The following is a 21,133-nucleotide window of genomic DNA, read 5'->3' as shown; positions in this document are numbered from 1 at the left end:
TAGTACGTTGGACTGTGACAATCTGATACCGCTGGGACAGACCGCATCACCTGCATTACTGTCAATGGTTAGTCCAGGGACTCCTAATGGTCCATGTAATGAAGCATGTCCAAGCTCACAATAAACACCTTCTATGACAACAGGGTGCTCGGCTGTGAACTAGGATGGGGTAAAACAGAAAGATTGTAATGGATTTGACACGTGTAATTAGGAATGTAGTTATTCGACATGATCAGCTTGCTTAAACCTGGAGAGGATAGCTACTAGAATGGCTTATGGGCTGAGGTATGTACCAGAAAGAGAAAAGACAAGAGAGTGGAGTATGGCATGGATGGGATTTGGGTGGGGTTGGGGGGGGTGTTGTAGAGGGTGAGGTTTGAGAGTGAATAATTTTACAGCAAAAGCAGAGTTAAAATGAGAGTTAAGAACAGTTCAAATTAGAAAACATGCTACAACAAGGACAGCAGGGATTTTTTATTTTATTTTACTAGGCAAGTCAGTTAAGAACAAACTCTTATTTCCAATGATGGCCTAGGAACAGTAGGTTAACTTCCTGTTTAAGGGCAGAACAACAGATCTGTACCTTGTCAGCTCAGGGATTTGAACTTGCAACCTTGCGGTTACTAGTCCAACGCTCTAACCACTAGGCTAACCTGCCTCCCCGATAAACTCTGTCGTGATGTATTTCCGCGTCAGCTCATAGAACTGCATAATACAGCATACAGTTGGACCTGGAGAACCAAACATGCAAAACAACCCCTGACCCAACACTCCAACTCCAACCAGGAGCCACTAAAAACATCATCCAGTCTTACAGTATGGTAGGCCACAATGCCAACTATGATGGTGGTGAAAGAGCCATGCAAAGGCCCCTCCCTATCCCTATTTGCTCCTCTGTAAATGATTTCTCAATGTCTCTCCCCTCTGTACTGTACGCCATCAGAAACACCATCATCTGGGTGAACTTGTTCTGTAAGGTGGGATAGATTTCATCCATCTCTAGCCTGAGTATGCAATGTAAGGTGGCAAAGAACAGCCAAAGCAGCACAGCATAGCAGTAGTGGTGACTAGCTGCAGGCTATGCAATGGTGGCAAGCCAGCAGTCCTTTGTTTGGCAGTGGAAGGTGGTCTGGTTTAAGCCCTGCCATGGGGGGGGGATAAGAAGGGTCAGTGTTCTGAGAAGAGCCCGAGAGACAGAACAGATAGAGCTGAAGGCGGGCAGAGGAGATGAGAGGCTAGCTGGCTAATGGTAAGTAGCGCTAGGCTAGCAGGTTTCTACTGGGCCATGCGGCCAGATCCAAACAACCGATGGACTATTAAAGCAGGCACATATTGGCTACGTGGTGCACATGGGATCAGACGTGCAGGAATGTGAGTATCGTCACAGCCCTCTCAGGCATGCGCCTCACAGCCCCTGCAGTTAAAGGATGGGCCATTTGGAATTGGTTAAAGGAAATGCTTACAGCCAAGTGGTGAAATAGAGATGCATCCATTACATTACGAAATGTAGCCAGTTTCAAGTTAAATATAGAGAACTACGATGTCTCTAAAATCTCAAACATTTGCGGATGGCAAGTCATGTTCATTGGTAAGTCCTGTTCATTTTCATCCAATGGAGCCTGGAGAATTGGGCAAATCCAGCATCAACAACATTAAGAGTTCAAAATGGTTCAATTTAGAGTATAGCCAATGTAGAGGTATGTAGACAGTAATATGGAGGAGTTACCTTGTCAAATAATGCGCTGCAGGTTCTATGGCTGACAGGAGGCCCAGACGACAGCAGTCGGTTCTGAATGTGAAGGTTGAAAATGGGAGGATTTACTGAACACAGACCCACACAACATTACAGAGCAATGGACTGGACTACAGCGGGACGGGAGAGGGCAGAGGGCAGGGGACCGCTACGGAGTGATGGGGAATAAATGACATCATCAACATCTAACACAGATGAATGGATCCTCACATACTGAGGAGAGATTTTCCTGGGTGAAGAGACACAAATCATGTTTTGGGGAGTGGAGATGCCAAGGTGATCACTACAGTGATATTAGTGGCAGAACCTTTCGCTTCGGGACTGTAACTTAACACCACCGTTGTTATTACATATATCAGAGGGCTGAGCGATTGAGAGGCGTGGTACCCACTGCCGGGCTCAGGAACCGGCTCCTTACGGACCTGCTCGATCAACACTTCGTCAGGACCCTCAGAGGGCTGGGAGTCAACAGGCCGGCACCACTGCCTGGGAACAACAGCCTTCTCCAGACATAACAAAACCATAATCGAGAAAAGGGCCTCCGTGCTCAGACTCCTCACACCCAAGCCAGGGGTAAAGTGACAACAGACAGAAAGACTAAATGCAGGTGAGTGCACATGACCATCTGAGTCTTCTTTCTCAGTCCACCAATGAAACTGTCCAAAGAATATTTAGTCAATAGCAACTTCCCCCCCCCCCCAAATTCGCAGATGTTAATGCGAGTGTAGCGAAATGCTTGTGCTTCTAGTTCCGACTAGAACTTATCAGTCTAGCTATCATACAGTGAGGAGACTGGTTCCATCTCTTGTGTAGACAGTTTCCCATACACAACTACCCGATCAAGGGCCTATAGGGACAATGGTTTTCAAAATATATGAAATATGACAAAACGGTTCATTATTAAGATAAACTGAGCCATTGTGGAAGCCCAGAGAGAGTCATTAGGCTGATTTCCAAAGGGACGTTTAGACTCTGAGACAGTCGTGTGAGGTCAGGGTAATGATAATAGACAGTCTTCGCTTACAGTCCTTACAAAAGCTCCACAGCACTCTACGTCTGAGGAGAGAATACTACAACGCGTGCAAGCTCATATTTGTTTCTCCTTCAATAAATGTGGGCTAATTAGTTGTTGAGAGGAAAGGAACATGTTTGAAATGGGTGAGCACTTACCAGAGTGTTGACTGCTATGTATCCATGTGCGGATTTGTCTGAAAGAGAAAGGAATCATTGCCCGACGTCCAATTCTCTAGCAGTGACAACACGCTGACAGATCCGCATGTAGACTCTCCAATAAATAGTCAAAGCTTTTGCTCAGTAGCACATTTTTATTTTTTTATTCAGAAAACGTAAGACAGCGAGATGATCTGGGCATTGTGTGTTTGTGTGTTCTCACCTCCGGAGGTGAAACTCATGTATTTCTGGTTGTTGACCGTCTCTTTGGAGTCGTAGAACTTGAGCACGTCCAGCACGGCCTGAGGGTTCTTCTTCTGCTCCAGCTTGGTGATGTTGGAGGTCTGAAGGAGGCGTGCCCACTGCTCTGGGATGCCCTGGGAGAGAGAGGTCACAGGTCATAGGTCAGGGGTTAGATCCACTCTTTGACCTCATTGCTACCGCCACTGCACACCTTTTCATGTCTGGGTTATAGTTAACAAGTAGTGGTAATATGGGTGATAAAGGTGTACTAATAGCTACTACTAGACACCTTCCTTGTCTGTGATATACTGTCTAAATATATGCACTGGAAATACCTTGATCTGTCACTTAAAGATGTACTATTGGACTATAACTTGTGCCTTCCTGTAATATACTTATGCTAAAATGTTTATTCTATTCTAATAAGCCATTTACTTTATGTTCGTATTCTTATCTTTCATTAGTTCTTATTGTTGGTGGATTGTCGAGAAGGAACCTGCAAGTAAGCAATTCGTTAGATGGTGATATACCACGTGTGTCCTGTACATACGACAAAAACGATTTGACACTGAAACTGAAACTTACAGTGAACTCCCCTGTAACAGCGTCAAAACCAACATGGATGGTGTGCTCAAAGTCTGAAGGTAGGGAGATCTCAGGACGCTCCTTCTCCTTCTTCTTGTTTGCTGCACGGAGGAACAAAAGAACATGCAGATCTATTTCTAATACAGGGACAGGGATTTTAAAGAGATGATACAGTGCCTTCGGAAAGTATTCAGACCCCTTGACTTTTTCCACATTTTGTTACATTATAGCCTTATTCTAAAATTGATTTTTTTTTATCCTCGGCAATCTACACACATCACCCCATAATGATAAAGCAAAAACTGGATTTTAGAAATGTTTTCACATTTATAAAAAAAATAAAAACACACCCATTGCCATGAGACTCGAAATTGAGCTCAGGTGCATCCTGTTTCCATTGATCATCCTTGAGATGTTTCTACAACTTGATTGGAGTCCACCTGTGGTAAATTCAAATAATTGGACATTATTTGAAAAGGCACACACCTGTCTATATGAGGTCCCACAGTTAACAGTGCATGTCAGAGCAAAAACCAAGCCATGAGGTTGAAAGAATTGTTCATAGAGCTCAGAGACAGGAATGTGTCAAGACACAGATCTGGGGAAGGGTACCAAAACATTTCTGCAGCATTGAAGGTCCCCAAGAACAGTGTTGCCTCTATCATTCTTAAATGGAAGAAGTTTGGAACCACCAAGATTCTTCCGAGAGCTGGCCGCCTAACCAAACTGATCAATCGGTGGAGAAGTGCCTTGGTCAGGCAGGTGACCAAGAACCCGATAGTCACTCTGACAGAGCTCTAGAGTTCCTATGTGGAGATGCGAGAACCTTCCAGAAGAACAACCATCTCTGCAGCACTCCACCAATCAGGTCTTTATGGTAAAGTGGCCAGACAGAACCCACTCCTCAGTAATAGGCACATGACAGCCCGCTTGGAATTTGCCATAAGGCACCTAAAGACTCTCAGACCATGAGAAACAAGATTCTCTGGTCTGATGAAACCAAGATTGAACTCTTTGGCCTGAATGCCAAGCATCAGGTCTGGAGGAAACCTGGCACCATCCCTACGGTGAAGCATGGTGGTGGCAGCATCATGCTGTGGGAATGTTTTTCAGCTGCAGGGACTGGGAGACTAGTCAGGATCGAGGAAAGGATGAATGGAGCAATGTACAGAGAGATCCTTGATGAAAACCTGCTCCAGAGTGTGTACCTCCAACTGGGGGCAAAGGTTCACATTCCAACAGGACAACGACCCTAAGCACACAGCCAAGACAACGCAGGAGCTGCTTCTGAACAAGTCTCTGAATGTCCTTGAGTGGCCCAGACAGAGTTCGGACTTGAACCCAATCGAACATCTCTGGAGAGACCTGACTATAGCTGTGCAGCAACACTCCCCATCCAACCTGACACATCTTGAGAGGATCTGCAGAGAAGAATGTGAGAAACTCCCCAAATACAGGAAAGCTTGTAGCGTCATACCCAAGAAGACTCAAGGCTGTAATCGCTGCCAAAGTTGCTTCAACAAAGTACTGAGTAAAGGGTCTGAATACTTACAGTACCAGTCAAAGGTTTGGACACTCCTACTCATTCAAGGGTTTTTCTTTACTTTTACAATTTTCTACATTGTAGAATAATATTGAAGACAACAAAACTATGACATAACACATATGGAATCATGTAGTAACCAAAAAAGTGTTAAACAAATCAAAATATATTATATATTTCAGATTCTTCAAAGTAGCCACCCTTTGCCTTGATGATAGCTTTGCACACTCTTGGCATTCTGTCAACCAGTTTCACCTGGAATGCTTTTCCAACAGTATTGAAGGAGTTCCCACATGTGCTGAGCACTTGTTGGCTGCTTTTCCTTCATTCTGCGGTCCAAATGGCAAGTGTCTTCACTGACATTTTCAACTTCTCCCTGACTGAGTATGTAATGCCTACATGTTTCAAGCAGACCACCATAGTGCCTGTGCCCAAGGAAGCGAAGGTAACCTGCCTAAATGATTACCGCCCCTTAGCACTCATGTCGGTAGCCATGAAGTGCTTTGATAGGTTGGTCATGCCTCACATCAACAGCATCCTCTTGGATAACCTAGACCCACTCCAATTCGTATACCGCCCAAACAGATCCACAGATGACGCAATCTCAATCGCACTCCACACTGCCCTTTCCCACCTGGACAAAAGGAACACCTATGTGAGAATGCTGTCCATTGACTACAGCTCAGCGTTCAAAACCATAGTGCCCATGAAGCTCATCACTAAGCTAAGGACCCTGGGACTAAACACCGACGACAATGAAACAGCCTATAGGGAGGAGGTCAGAGAACTGGCAGTGTGATGCCAGGACAACAACCTCTCCCTCAATGTGAGCCAGACAAAGGAGCTGATCGTGGACTACAGGAAAAGGCGGTCCGAACAGGCCCCCATTAACATCAATGGGAATGTAGTGGAGCGGGTCGAGAGTTTCAAGTTCCTTGGTGTCCACATCACCAACAAACTATCATGGTCCAAACATACCAAGACAGTTGTGAAGAGGGCACGACAAAACCTTTTCCCCCTCAGGAGACTAAAAGGATTTGGTATGGGTCCCCAGATCCTCAAAAAGTTCTACAGCTGCACCATCGAGAGCATCCTGACCGGCTCCATCACCGCCTGGGAAGGCAACTGCTCGGCATCTGACCGTAAGGCGCTACAGAGGGTAGTGCGTACGACCCAGTACATCTCTGGGGCCAAGCTTCCTGCCATCCAGGACCTATATAATAGTCAGCGGAAAGCCCATAAAATTGTCAGAGACTCCAGTCACCCAAGTCATAGTCTGTTTTCTCTGCAACCTTATGGCAAGCGGTATCGGAGCGCCAAGTCTAGAACCAAAAGGCTCCTTAACAGCTTCTACCCCTAAGCTATAAGACTGCTGAACAATTAATCAAATGGCCACCGGACTATTACATTGACCACCCCACACCTCCATTTGTTTGTTGTACTGTACACTGCTGCCACTCGCTGTATATTATCTATACATAGTCACTTCACCCCTACCTACATGTACAAATTACCTCAACTATCCTGTACCCCCGCACACTGACTCGGTACCGGTACCCCCTGTATATAGCCTCATTATTGTTACGTAATTGTGTTACTCTTAATTATCATTTTTTTTAACTTTAGTTCATTTGGTCAATATTTTCTTAGCTCTTCTTGAACTGCACTGTTGGTTAAGGGCTTGTAAGTAAGCATTTCACGTTAAGGTCTACACTTATTGTATTCGGCGCATGTGACAAAACGTTTGATTTTAACTCATCCCAAACCATCTCAATTGGGTTGAGGTTGGGTGATTGTGGAGGCCAGGTCATCTGATACAGCACTCCATCACTTTCCTTCTTGGTCAAATAGCCCTTACACAGCCTGGAGGTGGGTTGGGTCATTGTTCTGTTGAAAAACAAATGATTGTCCCACTAAGCCCAAACCAGATGGGATGGCATATCGCTGCAGAATTCTGTGGTAGCCATGCTGGGTAAGTGTGCCTTGAATTCTAAATAAATCACAGACAGTGTCACCAGCAAAGCACCCCCTCACCATCACACCTCCTCCCCCGTGTTTCATGGTGGGAACACACATGCAGAGATCATCTGTTCGCCTACTCTGCGTCTCACAAAGACATGACGGTTTTAACCAAAAATCTCACATTTGGACTCATCAGACCAAAGGACAGATTTCCACCAGTCTAATGTCTATTGCTTGTGTTTCTAGACCAAAGCAAATCTCTTATTATTATTCAGTAGTAGTTTCTTTGCAGCAGTTCGTCTATGAAGTCCTGATTCACACAATCGCCTCTGAACAGTTGATGTTGAGATGTGTATGTTACTTTAACTCTGTGAAGCATTTATTTGCTGCAATTTCTGAGGCTGGTAACTCAGATGAGCTTATCCTCTGCAGCAGAGGTAACTCTGGGTCTTCCTTTCCTGTGGCGGTCCTCATGAGAGCCAGTGTCATCATAGCGCTTTATGGTTTTTGCGACTGCACTTGAAGAAACGTTAAAGTTCTTGACATTTTCCGAATTGACTGACCTTCATGTCTTAAAGTAATGATGGACTGTTGTTTCTCTTTTCTTATTTGAGATAATATGGCCTTTACCAAATAGAGCTATCTTCTGTATACCACCCCTACCTTGCCACAACACAACTGATTGGCTCAAATGCATTAAGAAGGAAAGAAATTCCACAAATTAACTTTCAACAAGGCACCCCTGTTAATTGAAATGCATTCCAGGTGACCTCATGAATTTGGTTGAGAGAATGCCAAGAGTGTAAAAATCTGTCAAGGCAAAGGGTGGCTACTTTGAAGAATCTCAAATATAAACTATATTTTGATATGTTTCATACTTTTTTGGTCACTACATGATTCCATATGCATTATTTCATAGTTTTGATGCCTTCACTATTAGTCTACAATGTAGAAAATAGTAAAAATAAAGAAAAACCCTTGAATGAGTAAGAATGAGTGTTTCCAAACTTTTGCCTGGTACTGTATATAAATGTATTTTTTTTGTTTTTCATTTTTAATAAAAAACTGTTTTTGCTTTGTCATTATGGGGTATTGTGTGTCGATTGAAAAAACAATTTAATACATTTTAGAATAAGGCTGTAACCTAACAAAATGTAGAAATGGTCAAGGGGTCTGAATACTTTCCGAATGCACTGTACGTTGAAATCGGTGTCATTATTCTTGAAGAAGTGATTTTCAATATTTTTTGAATAAGAACTGTTTTTACAAGGATTATATGACTCTAGCAACTTTTATATAACTGAGATTGTTTCACTTTTTTGCCGAGGGCAGAGCTAAAAATAAATACAATACCCATATCCCAAATTGCATAGCTCAGAGAGGGCTCCTAACCCTAATAAAACAGTGATGTGACTAGATCACTGATCAATGGGTTCCTTGTTTTCACTTGACCTCGTGAGCCAGTGAGGATGTCTCGGGTTTCGTGGAAACCCACAAGAACTCCAGGCCTAGTTTTTCATATTTAGGTGACGTGGTCAGGACATACTCAGGGCCCTAGTTCTATACAATAGTAAAGGGTGATGCAGATGTCTACTCACTCTTGTCTCCTCCAGGGAAGATGGAGCGCAGGCGAACCTTCTTGTTCTTCTCTTCAGGAGCCATTGGGAGAGGTTTGGAGCCGTGATTCACTGATGAAGAGTCTCGGGAACTACTGTTCATTCTCAAGGGAGGGGCTGGCGGTTTCTCTTCAATATCGACACTATCGGACATCTTTAGTAACACTCACAGTATCCTAGGACGAAGGGGAAAAACAAGAGAGAGGGAAGTTTAGCATGAGGCTATGATAGAAAATAAAGTAAGGGATTCTTAGGATCAAAGTGGAAAGAGAGAAGACAGCCATGTCTACAGGCTCTCCCCTGAGATATCAAAATATACTCGAAATCCACCACTCCCTCTGCACACTGCAGGCTTTAAACAGATCAACATCCATCCCACATTTAAAAAAATAAAATAATTCCAAATAACTGAATCAAGAAATGTGAGGAATGTTGTAATGGTTTTGAACTTGAGTACAAATGCTGTAAGACTTTGTCAGGAGTTCAACAAAACTCTACAAGGTAATAGTCTTCGGATGGCTGTCTGTCTCCCCCTCACTGTGTAATGTTCGCTGTCAGTAGAGGCATGAGCAGCCTCAAGCCAGCGTGTTTTAAATCTCCACGGGTCACAAGAAGGGCTCTCTCTGTGCTCCAGGGGGGGCACAAGATCCCATAATCTGTCTTTACTTAGACCTACAATTTCCTGTCATAGTTTCACTCTCTGGTTCCTAATATTTTTCTTGAAGGAAGGCCTCTGTGTTCAGGAACTACTCTGTGTAATGTTTTAGATCTGCCGCGTGCCAGAGGAAAGTACAATCCAATCACAAGACTTACAGACTGGTTAAACATCTAGCTATAAAACCATGTTCACATCTAAATGACTACATTCGACAGAAGCTCCAAGTAGATTACAGATCTTTGCTGAGATCATCGTCCGCTGAGATGATGGAGAGAAACTGACAAGAAAGTGTATAGTATGGAGACTGCAGCCCATCGATTTATATTCATCTAGGGGTAGATAAATCCAGCAGTACACATCTGACTTCATTAGGAAGCATCTGTAAACAGACAATTTAGTCCTCAGCATAGTCAAACCGTTACATCCCGGATGTAAAATCCTGGACTACTGTACTATTGCAGTTGCAGCATGTACAGTATTTTCCATGTGTAGCCTGATCATCAGAGATTCAACCAGGCCTCAGTACAAACAGACGCTTCCAGTTATTAAAACACACTTGACGTTCAAATCGATCAATATTTTATGTAGGCCCACGACGAAGCATGTTTCAGAAACATATCTCACCATTCGCAGTGTATGTCACATTGTGTTCCATTACATTGCTGTGCTTGTTACACGTCACACAACATCCTCTCAGGCAACTCTGTACCTAAATGTGAATGTGTGAGGTGGACGTTTGGGCCAGCAATTTAGAATGTGTGTTATAGGGCATGGCTGCTCAGCTGCAGCAAGGGTAGGGCCCAGTAAGGGTAGGGCCTAGGTTAGGGCAGTAATATAATATGAAGCAGAGGCTCCAACAGAGTTTCTTATTTTTCTCTGCTGCTCTCTTACATTGTTATTGCAGCTGTTGGCTTTTGAAGCCCTCTCCTGGAGCATCAGGACCAGGGTAATATCATGAGAGTGACAGAAGCATGCTCCGCATAGTAAACAGTAGGCCCTCTAGGAATGGCAGCAGCATACAGGACAGTGAGACAGATCTGCAGCTTGCAGTAGAGCACACCCCTAGTTAGGGATTCCAACTACATCAGGAACATTGACCTATTTAGGTCATGTGGAGAGGGCTCCCGGATAAAGATGGGATAGCCATCTGGAAGAATCTATGGGGATTCATCTGTGCAAGTTAAGGTTAGGCTCAAGACAGTATACTCATTGTCAACCTGAACCCTGTTGACTACAGTTTGAGATGAGGAAAACAGCTACAGATTCAGTTAAATTAGGGTAATTCCCTCTCCCAATGTAACCAAGTGAAAGTCAAGGAAGCGCAACCTTCAAGAGACAGCACATTCTTCTCAGGCTGTTAGAAGGACGCGAGCTAATGAGCTGTCTGGCGCTGGAATGGTGCTAATAGTGTCCAATGACTTTGTTCGACTGTGAAATTGCAACCGGGATATGGAGAGTGAGCGCTGGGCTACATGTTCATATCTCTCATCCCCTCCCTCATCCTCAATCCTTCCATCCTCCATCTTAGGCTCTTTTCACAGCCTCGCCCTGGAGGCCCATCATGTGATTTACAGTCCAACAGTCTCAGGGCCACGCAGCCTCTTAGACTGGAGACCTACATTAGTGAACAAAGGCCACCAGGCAGCACAGGATTCACTCCCGGACCACTTGCAAATGCCTGTGTGTGTCAAATCAAATCGAAGCTTGTCGGTCGCATATACAGCTTAGCAGATGTTATAGCTGGTGCGGCGAAATGCTGATGTTACTAGCGCCTAAAAATACAGTAAAACGTCAAACAAGTTCACAAATCATTTTAATGTAAAAAAAAGAAAAGAAAAAGAAAGTACAACAAGAAATGAAGAATGAACGTCGGGACGTCGGGACGAATCCAATTAACAAGATAGCCAGATAGCACTGTAAGATTAACCAGATAGCACTGTAACATGAATCAAAATGCAATCTATATGCACATACATAGGATGAATTTACACCAGATATACTTGTCACGGCTGTTGAAAGGAGAGGACCAAGGTGCAGCGTGGTGAGTGTACATTTTCTTTTATTTAATCAAAATGACACCGAACAAAACAATAAACACACAAAAAAACAACAACAACAACAACAACAACAACAACAACAACCTGTGACGCTCAAAGGCTACGTGCCCTAAACAAAGTCAACTTCCCACAAAGACAGATGGGAAAAAGGGCTACCTAAGTATGGTTCTCAATCAGAGACAACGATAGACAGCTGTCTCTGATTGAGAACCACACCCGGCCAAACACAAAGAAATAGAAAACATAGAAATAAAGAAACTAGAATGCCCACCTTAGTCACACCCTGGCCTAACCAAAATAGAGAATAAAAGCCTCTGTATGGCCAGGGCGTGACAATACTAAGAATTAGATGTACATTAGTAGAATCCAGTATATGCGGTGAGTAAAAGCAGTGTAGCTAAATACAAAGTACAGTAGTATAAACATTAGAATGAGCGATGTTGGGAATACAGTATTGAAAGAGATGGAGACCTGCACACTGTCGAAAAATTGAATAAATCCAAAACTGAGGCTTGAATCCCCCAAAAAATAGATGTTTATCAGAAGAAAAAAAATCATAGTGCAAGAAAGGGCATAAGTGAAATGTGGAAACAATCACAAGCGTTGCAGAAATACAGTTTTTGTGAAACATTGTGAAACGGGAAGTGTCCAGTGGTTCAATGTCTCTATGACATGGGACAGCAGTGTTTGCTGTGTGTGAGTGGGTGAGTGTGTATGTGTGTGTGTTTGTGAGTATGAAGTGTGTGTGACAGCTTGTGTGTGTTTCTTGTGAGTGAGTGTGCATCACCTGGTAGACGGCTAGTAATCGCTGTTCAACAGTCTGAAGGCCTGGTGATAGAAGCTGTTCAACAGTCTGATGGTCTGGTGATAGAAGCTGTTCAACAGTCTGATGGCCTGGTAATAGAAGCTGTTCAAAAGTCTGATGGTCTGGTGATAGAAGCTGTTCAACAGTCTGAAGGCCTGGTAATAGAAGCTGTTCAACAGTCTGATGGCCTGGAGATAGAAGCTGCTCAACAGTCTGATGGTAAAAGAAGATGTTCAACAGTCTGATGGTAATAGAAGCTGTTCAACAGTCTGATGGCCTGGTAATAGAAGCTGTTCAACAGTCTGATGGCCTGGTAGTAGAAGCTGTTCAACAGTCTGATGGCCTGGTAGTAGAAGCTGTTCAACAGTCTGATGGTTAAAGAAGCTGTTCAACAGTCTGATGGTAATAGAAGCTGTTCAACAGTCTGATGGCCTGGTAATAGAAGCTGTTCAACAGTCTGATGGCCTGGTAGTAGAAGCTGTTCAACAGTCTGATGGTTAAAGAAGCTGTTCAACAGTCTGATGGTAATAGAAGCTGTTCAACAGTCTGATGGCCTGGTAATAGAAGCTGTTCAACAGTCTGATGGTCTGGTAATAAAAGCAGTTTTTTTGTCTCTCGGCCTTGGCATTGATGCATATGTACTGACTCCGTCTGTCAGACCGTAGCAGAGTAAACAGTCTGTGGCTCAGGTCCTTAATTATCTTGTTGGCCTTCCTTTGTGCTGTAAATGTCCTGGAGGGCAGGCATCGTGCCCCCGATGATGCGTTGGGCTGACCGCACAGAGCAATGCGGTTGAGGGTGGTGCAGTTGCCATATCAGGCAGTGATGCAGCCCAACAGAATCTGTAGACGCTCGTGAAGGTCCTGGGGTCATGCCAAATTTCTTCAGCTGACTGAAGTGCTACGGGCGCTGTTGTCCTCACCACGCTGTCGGTGTGGTGAGACCATTCCAGGTCTTCAGTGATACGCACACCGAGGAACTTTGAAGCTTTTGACCCTATCCACTGTAGCCCATCAATGTGGATGGGAGCATACTTCCTCTTCTGTCTCCTGTAGTCCACGGTCAGCTCCTTCATTTTGTTGATGTTGAGGGAGAGGTTATTTTCCTGGCACCACTCCGACAGGGCTCTCACCTCCTCCCTGTAGGCTGTCTCTTTGTTGTTGCTAATCAGGCCTAACACTGCCGTGTCGTGAGCAACTTGATGAGTTGGAGTCGTGCTTGGCCACGCAGTCATGGGTGAACAGGGAGTACAGGATGGGGCTGAGCAGACTCCCCTGTGGGGCCCCGTGTTGAGGATCAGTGTGGCGGAGGTGTTGTTGCCGATCCTCAGGAAATCTAGGACCCAATGGCACAGGGAGGAGTTCAGACCCAAGGCCCTAAGCTTAGTGAAAAGTTTAGAGAACACTACGGTGTTAAAAGCTGAGCTATAGTCTATAAACAGGATTCTCACATAGGTATTCCTCTTGTCCAAGTGGGATAGGGCGGTGTGCAGTGCAATGGCGATTGTGTTGTCCGTGGATCTGTTGGGGCGGTATACAAATTGCAGTGGTTCAATGGAGGTGGAGGTGATATGGTACTTGATTAGCCTTTCAAAGCACTTCATGATGACAGAAGTGAATGTGTGAGGGCGATAGTAATTTAGTTCAGTTACCTTTGCATGCTTGGGCATAGGAACAATAGTGGCCATCTTGAAGCAAATGGGGATGACAGACTGGGATAGGGAGAGGTTGAAAATGTCCGTAAACATTCCAGCCAGCTTGTCTGCGCATGCTCTGAGAGTGTGGCTTGGGATGCCGTCTGGACCAGCAGCCTTGCGAGGGTTAACGCGCTTGAAGGTCCTACTCACGTCAGCTACAGAGATCGGAAGCCCGCAGTCCTCTTAAGCAGCGGGGGTCCAATTCGGCGGCTCTGTGTTGTTTTCCTCGAAGCGTGGGAAAAAGGTGTGCTGTTTTTCCCCTTATAATCAGTGACACTCTGAAGTCCCTGCCACATACGTCTCATGTCTCAGCCATTGAATTGCGACTCCACTTTCTCCCTGTACTGTCTTTTTGCCTCGTTGATTGTCTTGTGGAGGTCATAGGTGGTCTGTTTGTACTCCGTCCATGTTTCCAGTCACCTTGCCGTGGTTTAATGCATTGATTCTTGCTTTCAGTTTTGTGCGAATGCTGCTATCTATCCAAGGATTTTGGTTTGGGTATATTCTAATCGTACTATAGGAACAACATCTTCTATGCACTTTCTGATGAACCCAGAGACAGCATAAGTGTATTTGTTGATGTTATTCCCAGAGGCGGCCCAGAACATATCCCTGTCCACATGAACAAAACAGTCTTGTAGCATGGATTCCGATTGGTCGGACCAGCGTTGTACAGACCATACCACAGGTGCCTTTTCTCAGGAGATAATGGGGTTGGCATTTGATCATGAGGTACTCCAGGTCAGGGGAACAGAAACTCTTAAGGGTTTTGTACATTCCTACAATCACACTATGAGTTGTTGATTTTAACATACTCCTCCGCCTTTGTTTTTCCCGCAAAGTAATTTTTCTTAGTCCGTGCGATGTCTGGAAAACCCTGATGGCTGTATAGCCTAATAAAGGCCCCTCCCCCAAAATCTAAGTCTATGTGAGGCAGTTAATTTTGTCTCTTGTATTTATCTGGTAGGTAATCGGCGCTCTGAGCTTGCAAACATTATTTTCCAGAGACTGTACGTAATATAAGCAAGTAATATACTAGGAAGCGGAGGGTGGTTTACCCTTTTAACTTAAATCGGACTAGTACTAAAGCTCGCCTTACCCTTCTCCGGCTGCATCTTCTTGGGAAAAGGGCTCCAGTGATGAAAGGAACTGCTTCGGGTAATCCAGACAAAGGATCCAGCTCTGGAAATTCAAACTTGTGGTGAGTTATCCTTGATCTGATGTCCATAAGTTCTTGTCATTCATAGGACATAACACTGGAACCTTTCTGTTCAATTAAAGTAAAAAATAACACTAAAATAAACAAAAGCCTGCGACGTTGGTTGGGAGCTAGCAACAGGGCGACCATCGTTGGCGCCATCTTGTTCCAGGTTTCCCATTTGAAGTGTGTGTGCGTGTGCGTGTGCGTGTGTGTGTGCTTATGCGTGGTATGGATGCAGATTTTAAATGATTTGATTATTCGACTAATATCATAATTTTTTTAAGTTATCCGGATAGTAATTGCTATTGACTCTCGATGAATGGCAGAGGTAAACAGATGCTGCTTTTCTCCAGTGGTTTGGTTAACAGCAACAGTGAAAGAGAAGTAATATTACCATGATGGAATAATATCACCATGATGGAACTGATTCTGTAACAAGGTTTTCTGGTGAGTGTTTTGCGTTCTTAAAATAGGCCTAATGACAACTTAGGAACAGCGGGTTAACAAGGCAGGGGCAGAACAACAGATTTTTACCTTGTCAGCTCAGGGATTTGATCTAGCAACCTTGCAGGTTACTAGTCCAAAGCCCTAACCACTAGGCTACCTGCCACCCCCATGTAATTGATCACTAAAATACGTTCGTATATCCGAATATTCAATTAACCGCGCCCATCCCTACTGTAGTGTGTGTGCATGCACGCTTGAGTGTGTGTGGATTAGAAGCCTTTATCTAAATGTTTGTGGAGAGTTTGTTACATCATCAAGCCTCAGCATGGGAAAACAGTTTGTTAGATTTAAGTCAGATCATTCCCATGAGAAACCCCCTGATTTATGTCTGTCAGAGAGGTAGACAGAGGTGGTTCACTCACAGTGTGGGGAGATGGGCTGACTCCACCTTAAGCAGATAAGTGCTGCAGTGTGTGTATGTACAGTATATGTGTGTGTAAGTGAGTGAGAGAGTAGTAACTGCAGTAAACTGTAGTATACTACACACTATAGTATCCCTCGATCATGTGCATTACTTACTATAGAATTCTGTAGTAAACTTTAGTAAATTGTAGAATACAATACTGCACAATGTAGTATCCCTTGATCATGTGTAGAACTTACTGTAGAATTCAGTAGTAAACTGCAACATATTATCCTACACACTGTAGTAACCCTCGATAATATAGTACTCAAGGCCTACTATAGAATTCTGTCATAAACTGTAGTATACTGTAGAATACTATAGTACAGACTGTGTCGATATTCTCATATTTATTTTGCATATACCCCACCCATTTCTCTCTCCCATAGCCCAATTTGTGCCACCCATGAGTGAGAAACCTACATGCCAAGTATTGCCCATATATTGTGTTGCCTACAGGTTATGGAAATGTCCTCTTTTAGTATATGTCCAGTAGGTTTCCTCAAGGAGGAAGACCCAGTTCTGTGTCAAAGATAGTAAAACAAAACACTATAGTAAATACTACAGCAATATAAAAACACCGTAGTATATACTAGCATATACTATAGTTTGAAATTTAGTAAACAATAGTATTTTCTTTATATGGGTGGGACTGAAACAGTCAATACAAAGCTAGTTCCTACACTTGTCTGGGTGTGGTGAGTCACGCTACAGTATATTCCCCATCTGAAGCAGTTTTTCTGGATATTCCTGAATGCACATGAGGGCTTCTGTTAGATTGTGTTACTCTCCCCACCAGGAGTGAGAGGTCGTTAGTTTCACTTTTACAGAATAGAGGACTGTCTGTCTCCCGACCTGCAGTATGCTTACCCTGCACACTATCTGGGAACAGCTTAGAGTACGGCGTTAGATTGATCACAAGCGGCTAACGCTACCCGGTATCTTTGATCAGAAAAGATCAACTGATTTCCAATGTCTCTAACCTAACTTATTTACTTTATCCTCTTCCTTCCTGGAGGAACTTAGGGCCTGTATCTCTGTCCTGTTAATCATGAAATATTCCATGCTAGACTCAATAGCCTACCTCTGAGAAAGATATCAATCCTGTGGTTACCATGATGTCATCAGTCATGGCCCTTGTTACGTAAAAACAGGCGCCATGTTGAGAGACCGTCTACACTATCTTGTGGTAAAACAGTTGTGCTTTTCATTAGGTCACTATAATAGAGCAGTGTTGTACTGTAGTTCATATCCAGCGCCCAGACGCAGGACTTATGTGACCATTACAGTAATAACACAGACCAATCAGGTTCCTTATCTGGTCAGCCAATCAAAGTGAAAGGAAGTTCAAAGCCTTCCGCCCGCAGGTCATTGAAACAACACTTGCGAATGCATCCCATTATTCCTCCACAGACAGACAGGACCACAGGGCCACAGCACAGGGCTTCATCGATGGCACCTCTGACTCATGGTCCTCTACAAGGACTACATCATCAAGACTACACCTGCGTGTAGGCCACGGGGGCATATTCATGAATATGATGATTTGTGTCAACAACCGCAGGCATTGGGGTCTGTAATATAAAGCATACTCAATGAGTACTCTATCTATTCATCAGGGAACGCACAATACACTATACTGTAAATACTGGGAGCTAGAATCAATGCACTAGAAGTGAAAGGATAAGTACATAGAAAGTAAAAGCATTTGCACTGTTAGCTAACTATATCTCTGCAGTACACGTATGATGTCATCAGCAGGTCGACTGCAGGAAGTTCCCTTCTTTTCCCTCCCCCATGGGTGTGGCCCTCTGGCTAGTCACATGACTAATGGATGCTTTAGTACTGCTGAGTGGTCAGATAAAGATGGACGCATCACAGGCGCCCATACATTCCTTATCCTTCACTGACTGTAGGGTAAAACACTGACCTATTTATTGGGCAATGTCAGCAGACTAACAGGCAGGGAGGCAGTTAGTGTACTTTCCACTGTATGAGTGCACTGCCCCTAAGGAGCATCTCCTGTTTCTCCATCTCTGATCCCATCCAACATTTTTAAAAAACAACAGCACCGGCAATCAACAAACAACACTCTTTTTTCTTTGTACACGATGGTAGGGTTAGATAACAAGAGGTTTTTGTAATGCTTAAATATGTCAACTGCCCAGGAGGGAAAACAGAATCGCTCTGTCATCAAGAGACGTCTCTCTGTGATTCATCAATAAATAGCGCAATACTTAATTTAAAAAAAAAAGTATTCTGGTTGGATTATTCATCATACGCAGCATCGTCAAAATGATACCATGATGCCAATTTAAGACCGCAAGCTGTGGGGAAAAAAGGCAGAAAAGTAGCAACGGGGACATGAGGCTAACGTGCCTTAAATTGCCCTTCCTTTTCTTGCTCGGCAGGGCTTGCATTACGGTTGCCACATTAGAATATGCCGTCTTGACAGAAACAGGACTGTACACGTGTCAAAAAAGCCACAGGGAGCCAGCACACACACCACTGCCTACTGGCTATACAGTACACGGCCCACCATTATCCCAGATATTACTAGGGATGTTTCCTATTCAACTATTACTATATCCATGAAGAGCTGTTATTTTCCCTGCTCTTTGGCTCTGATCAAACATTAATGCTGAAGTTCCCCGGCTAAAGCAGGAGGAGCTGTAGAAGGACTGTGATTTAGAGCTGGCCCAGTGATGTGGATGAGGGATGGGGGAGGGCTGGCTGTAGGAGCCTGCCTAAGTTGAGCCTCACTGAGCAGGATAGGCAGGCTCAGCCTCTAGATCTGGCTCAGGCTCATGGCTCTGTGTAGCATTAGGGCTGGTGGAGGGGAGGGGGGGGGGGGGCAGGCCAACTGGGGAATGGGGTCTGTTGTGGATGTTGAAGAGGCATATCCAGTTCTGCTCTGTTACAGGGGGGAGCTGTTAGGATAACCAATCATCAACTCTTGAGACTAGGATGACTTGCTGTGCAGACTATTTCTGCAGGATTGGAGTATTTCTGATTGCTTTTACGTAGCTCTGAAAATGTTGGACGACAATAAATCCCTATTGTAATTTTGTACATTTGTATTCGGACACGCGTTACTTCAAAGCCTATAAAATGATGCGTCAAAACAACAGCCTTGTTCTCCATACGCTCTCTCCTCACAGCACAGGGGAGGGCGCACAGCACAGACCCTGATCACAGCGGAGAGCAGACCACCACACTCAGGCCAAACCACAGCAGATGTCATCTCTTTAAAGCCCAAACCCTCACCTCTCGCGTGATTTCCCTGTCAAGGTCACCACGGAAACAGAAATCATTGAAGGAATGAAAAGATTATTTTATCCTCCTCTTCACTTGAACAGACAGAGAGAAAACAGTCCTGGGATCTGACAACAACGGCTCTCTTTGATGGAGCCAGGGCCAATAGAGGAACCAGTCTCAAGGTAGAGAGCTCCAAAACTCTCGGAGGTCCACACTGATCCACTGGGTACAAACTATAGGCTATAGTTGTATTTATTTTTGTACAGTAAATGCTACCTCATGTCCATAATGTAGAGATAATCATGTAAAAGGGAAATGTACGTGAACAAGAAAGCTCTTAGATTTAAACTTCTTTCATTCAATTCCCTTAGAAATGTAATAGATAATTGACTCCATGTGATTCTGATTCTGTATAATCTGTCTTTCTGTTCCTCTGACTGATATATCAGTCTTTCTCCCTAGTAGCTCCACCTCCTCCCAGAATTCTTTCCTGAGTCCCCCCTCCTCTAGGTGCTGCTGGGATACTGGGCCTGCTTTGCATACAGCCGCTAGACCTCCATTAGATTCACAATGGGCCACAGTTCAACTGCAGCTCAGAACAGGTGGCAGGTGGGATGTGGTGTGTGTGTGTGTGTGTGTGTGTGTGTGTGTGTGTGTGTGTGTGTGTGTGTGTGTGTGTGTGTGTGTGTGTGTGTGTGTGTGTGTGTGTGTGTGTGTGTGTGTGTGTGTGTGTGATTAACTCTTCTTACTCTGAGATCCCAGTGAATCCCAAGGTCATTCACTACAAAGCAAATGGAGTATTAATCTTAGCGATAACCCTAACCAGCTGACCAACTAGAAGTGTTCCACTTGCTCATCTGATGCAAAATGAACTAAAAAGACATAGAAGTATTGTGTCTATACTCAATGACCGCTCAAAATCATTTTCCACAAAATAATAAAATAATAACAGGAAAATCATTCCTGTCATTTATTCTGGGTCAGTTGTGTTAAAGTGATCTCTTTCCATGGGTAATACTGTACACTTGTCATACTGGTATTCACACAAACACACAGCTGTTTAGGGAGTAGGTATTCACAGAGAGGAGATTCATTTGGAGGGGGATGATTTATTAAGAGCTGGAAGAACCCTTACACCTGATCATCGCAGCTAGCTAGCTGCTATCCGAATGGCTACTCCTGGCTAATGTCTATGTCCCGAAGCAAGCACCAGTTAGCCTGGAGCTAGCCTCGAGCTAGGCCCCTCTCTCAGCTAGCCGATTGCTGCCAGCACACGCCTGCCCGACGAGCATCACTACTCTGGACAGTTCTGACTTAGAATATGTGGACTACCACAAATACATAGGTGTCTGGTTAGACTGTAAACTTCCCTTCCAGACTCACATTAAGCATTTCCAATCCAAAATTAAATCTAAAATCGGCTCCGTATTTTGCAACAAAGCATCCTTCACTCATGCTGCCAAACATACCCCCGTAAAACTGACTATCCTACCGATCCTTGACTTCAGCGATGTCATTTACAAAATAGCCTCCAACACTCTACTCAGCAAACTGGATGTAGTCTATCACAATGCGATCCATTTTGTCACCAAAGCCCCATATACTACCCAGCACTGCGAACTGTATGCTCTCGTTGGCTGGCCCTCACTACATATTCGTCGCCAAACCCACTGGCT

At 44.2% G+C, this 21,133-nt stretch overlaps 1 protein-coding gene and 1 non-coding gene across 5 annotated transcripts in view; one reads left to right on the top strand and one right to left on the bottom strand.

Annotated features, from left to right (window-relative positions):
- LOC135550378 (serine/threonine-protein kinase PAK 3) overlaps window positions 1-21,133 on the bottom strand; it is a 56,893-nt gene that overhangs the window by 20,543 nt on the left and 15,217 nt on the right. Inside the window, exons 2-7 of one of the 4 annotated variants that reach the window (XM_064981108.1) lie at window positions 8,855-9,048; window positions 4,102-4,191; window positions 3,752-3,852; window positions 3,147-3,300; window positions 2,924-2,961; window positions 1,727-1,789 (exon numbers count right to left, since the gene is read on the bottom strand). In XM_064981108.1, coding sequence (XP_064837180.1) covers window positions 1,727-1,789; window positions 2,924-2,961; window positions 3,147-3,300; window positions 3,752-3,852; window positions 4,102-4,191; window positions 8,855-9,026 — 618 coding nt within the window. In that variant the 5' untranslated portion in view covers window positions 9,027-9,048. The remainder of the gene's footprint in view (window positions 1-1,726; window positions 1,790-2,923; window positions 2,962-3,146; window positions 3,301-3,751; window positions 3,853-4,101; window positions 4,192-8,854; window positions 9,049-21,133) is intronic. The other 3 variants (XM_064981109.1, XM_064981110.1, XM_064981111.1) reach the window with 3 other exon arrangements.
- Window positions 16,666-16,719, top strand: LOC135551170 (U7 small nuclear RNA). Its single transcript, XR_010457216.1, has one exon. It is a non-coding gene; the product is annotated as a U7 small nuclear RNA (small nuclear RNA).

This window comes from Oncorhynchus masou, chromosome 12 (genome assembly GCF_036934945.1).
Source record: "Oncorhynchus masou masou isolate Uvic2021 chromosome 12, UVic_Omas_1.1, whole genome shotgun sequence".
NCBI lineage: Eukaryota > Metazoa > Chordata > Actinopteri > Salmoniformes > Salmonidae > Oncorhynchus > Oncorhynchus masou.
This window is presented reverse-complemented; position numbering and strand designations above follow the sequence as displayed.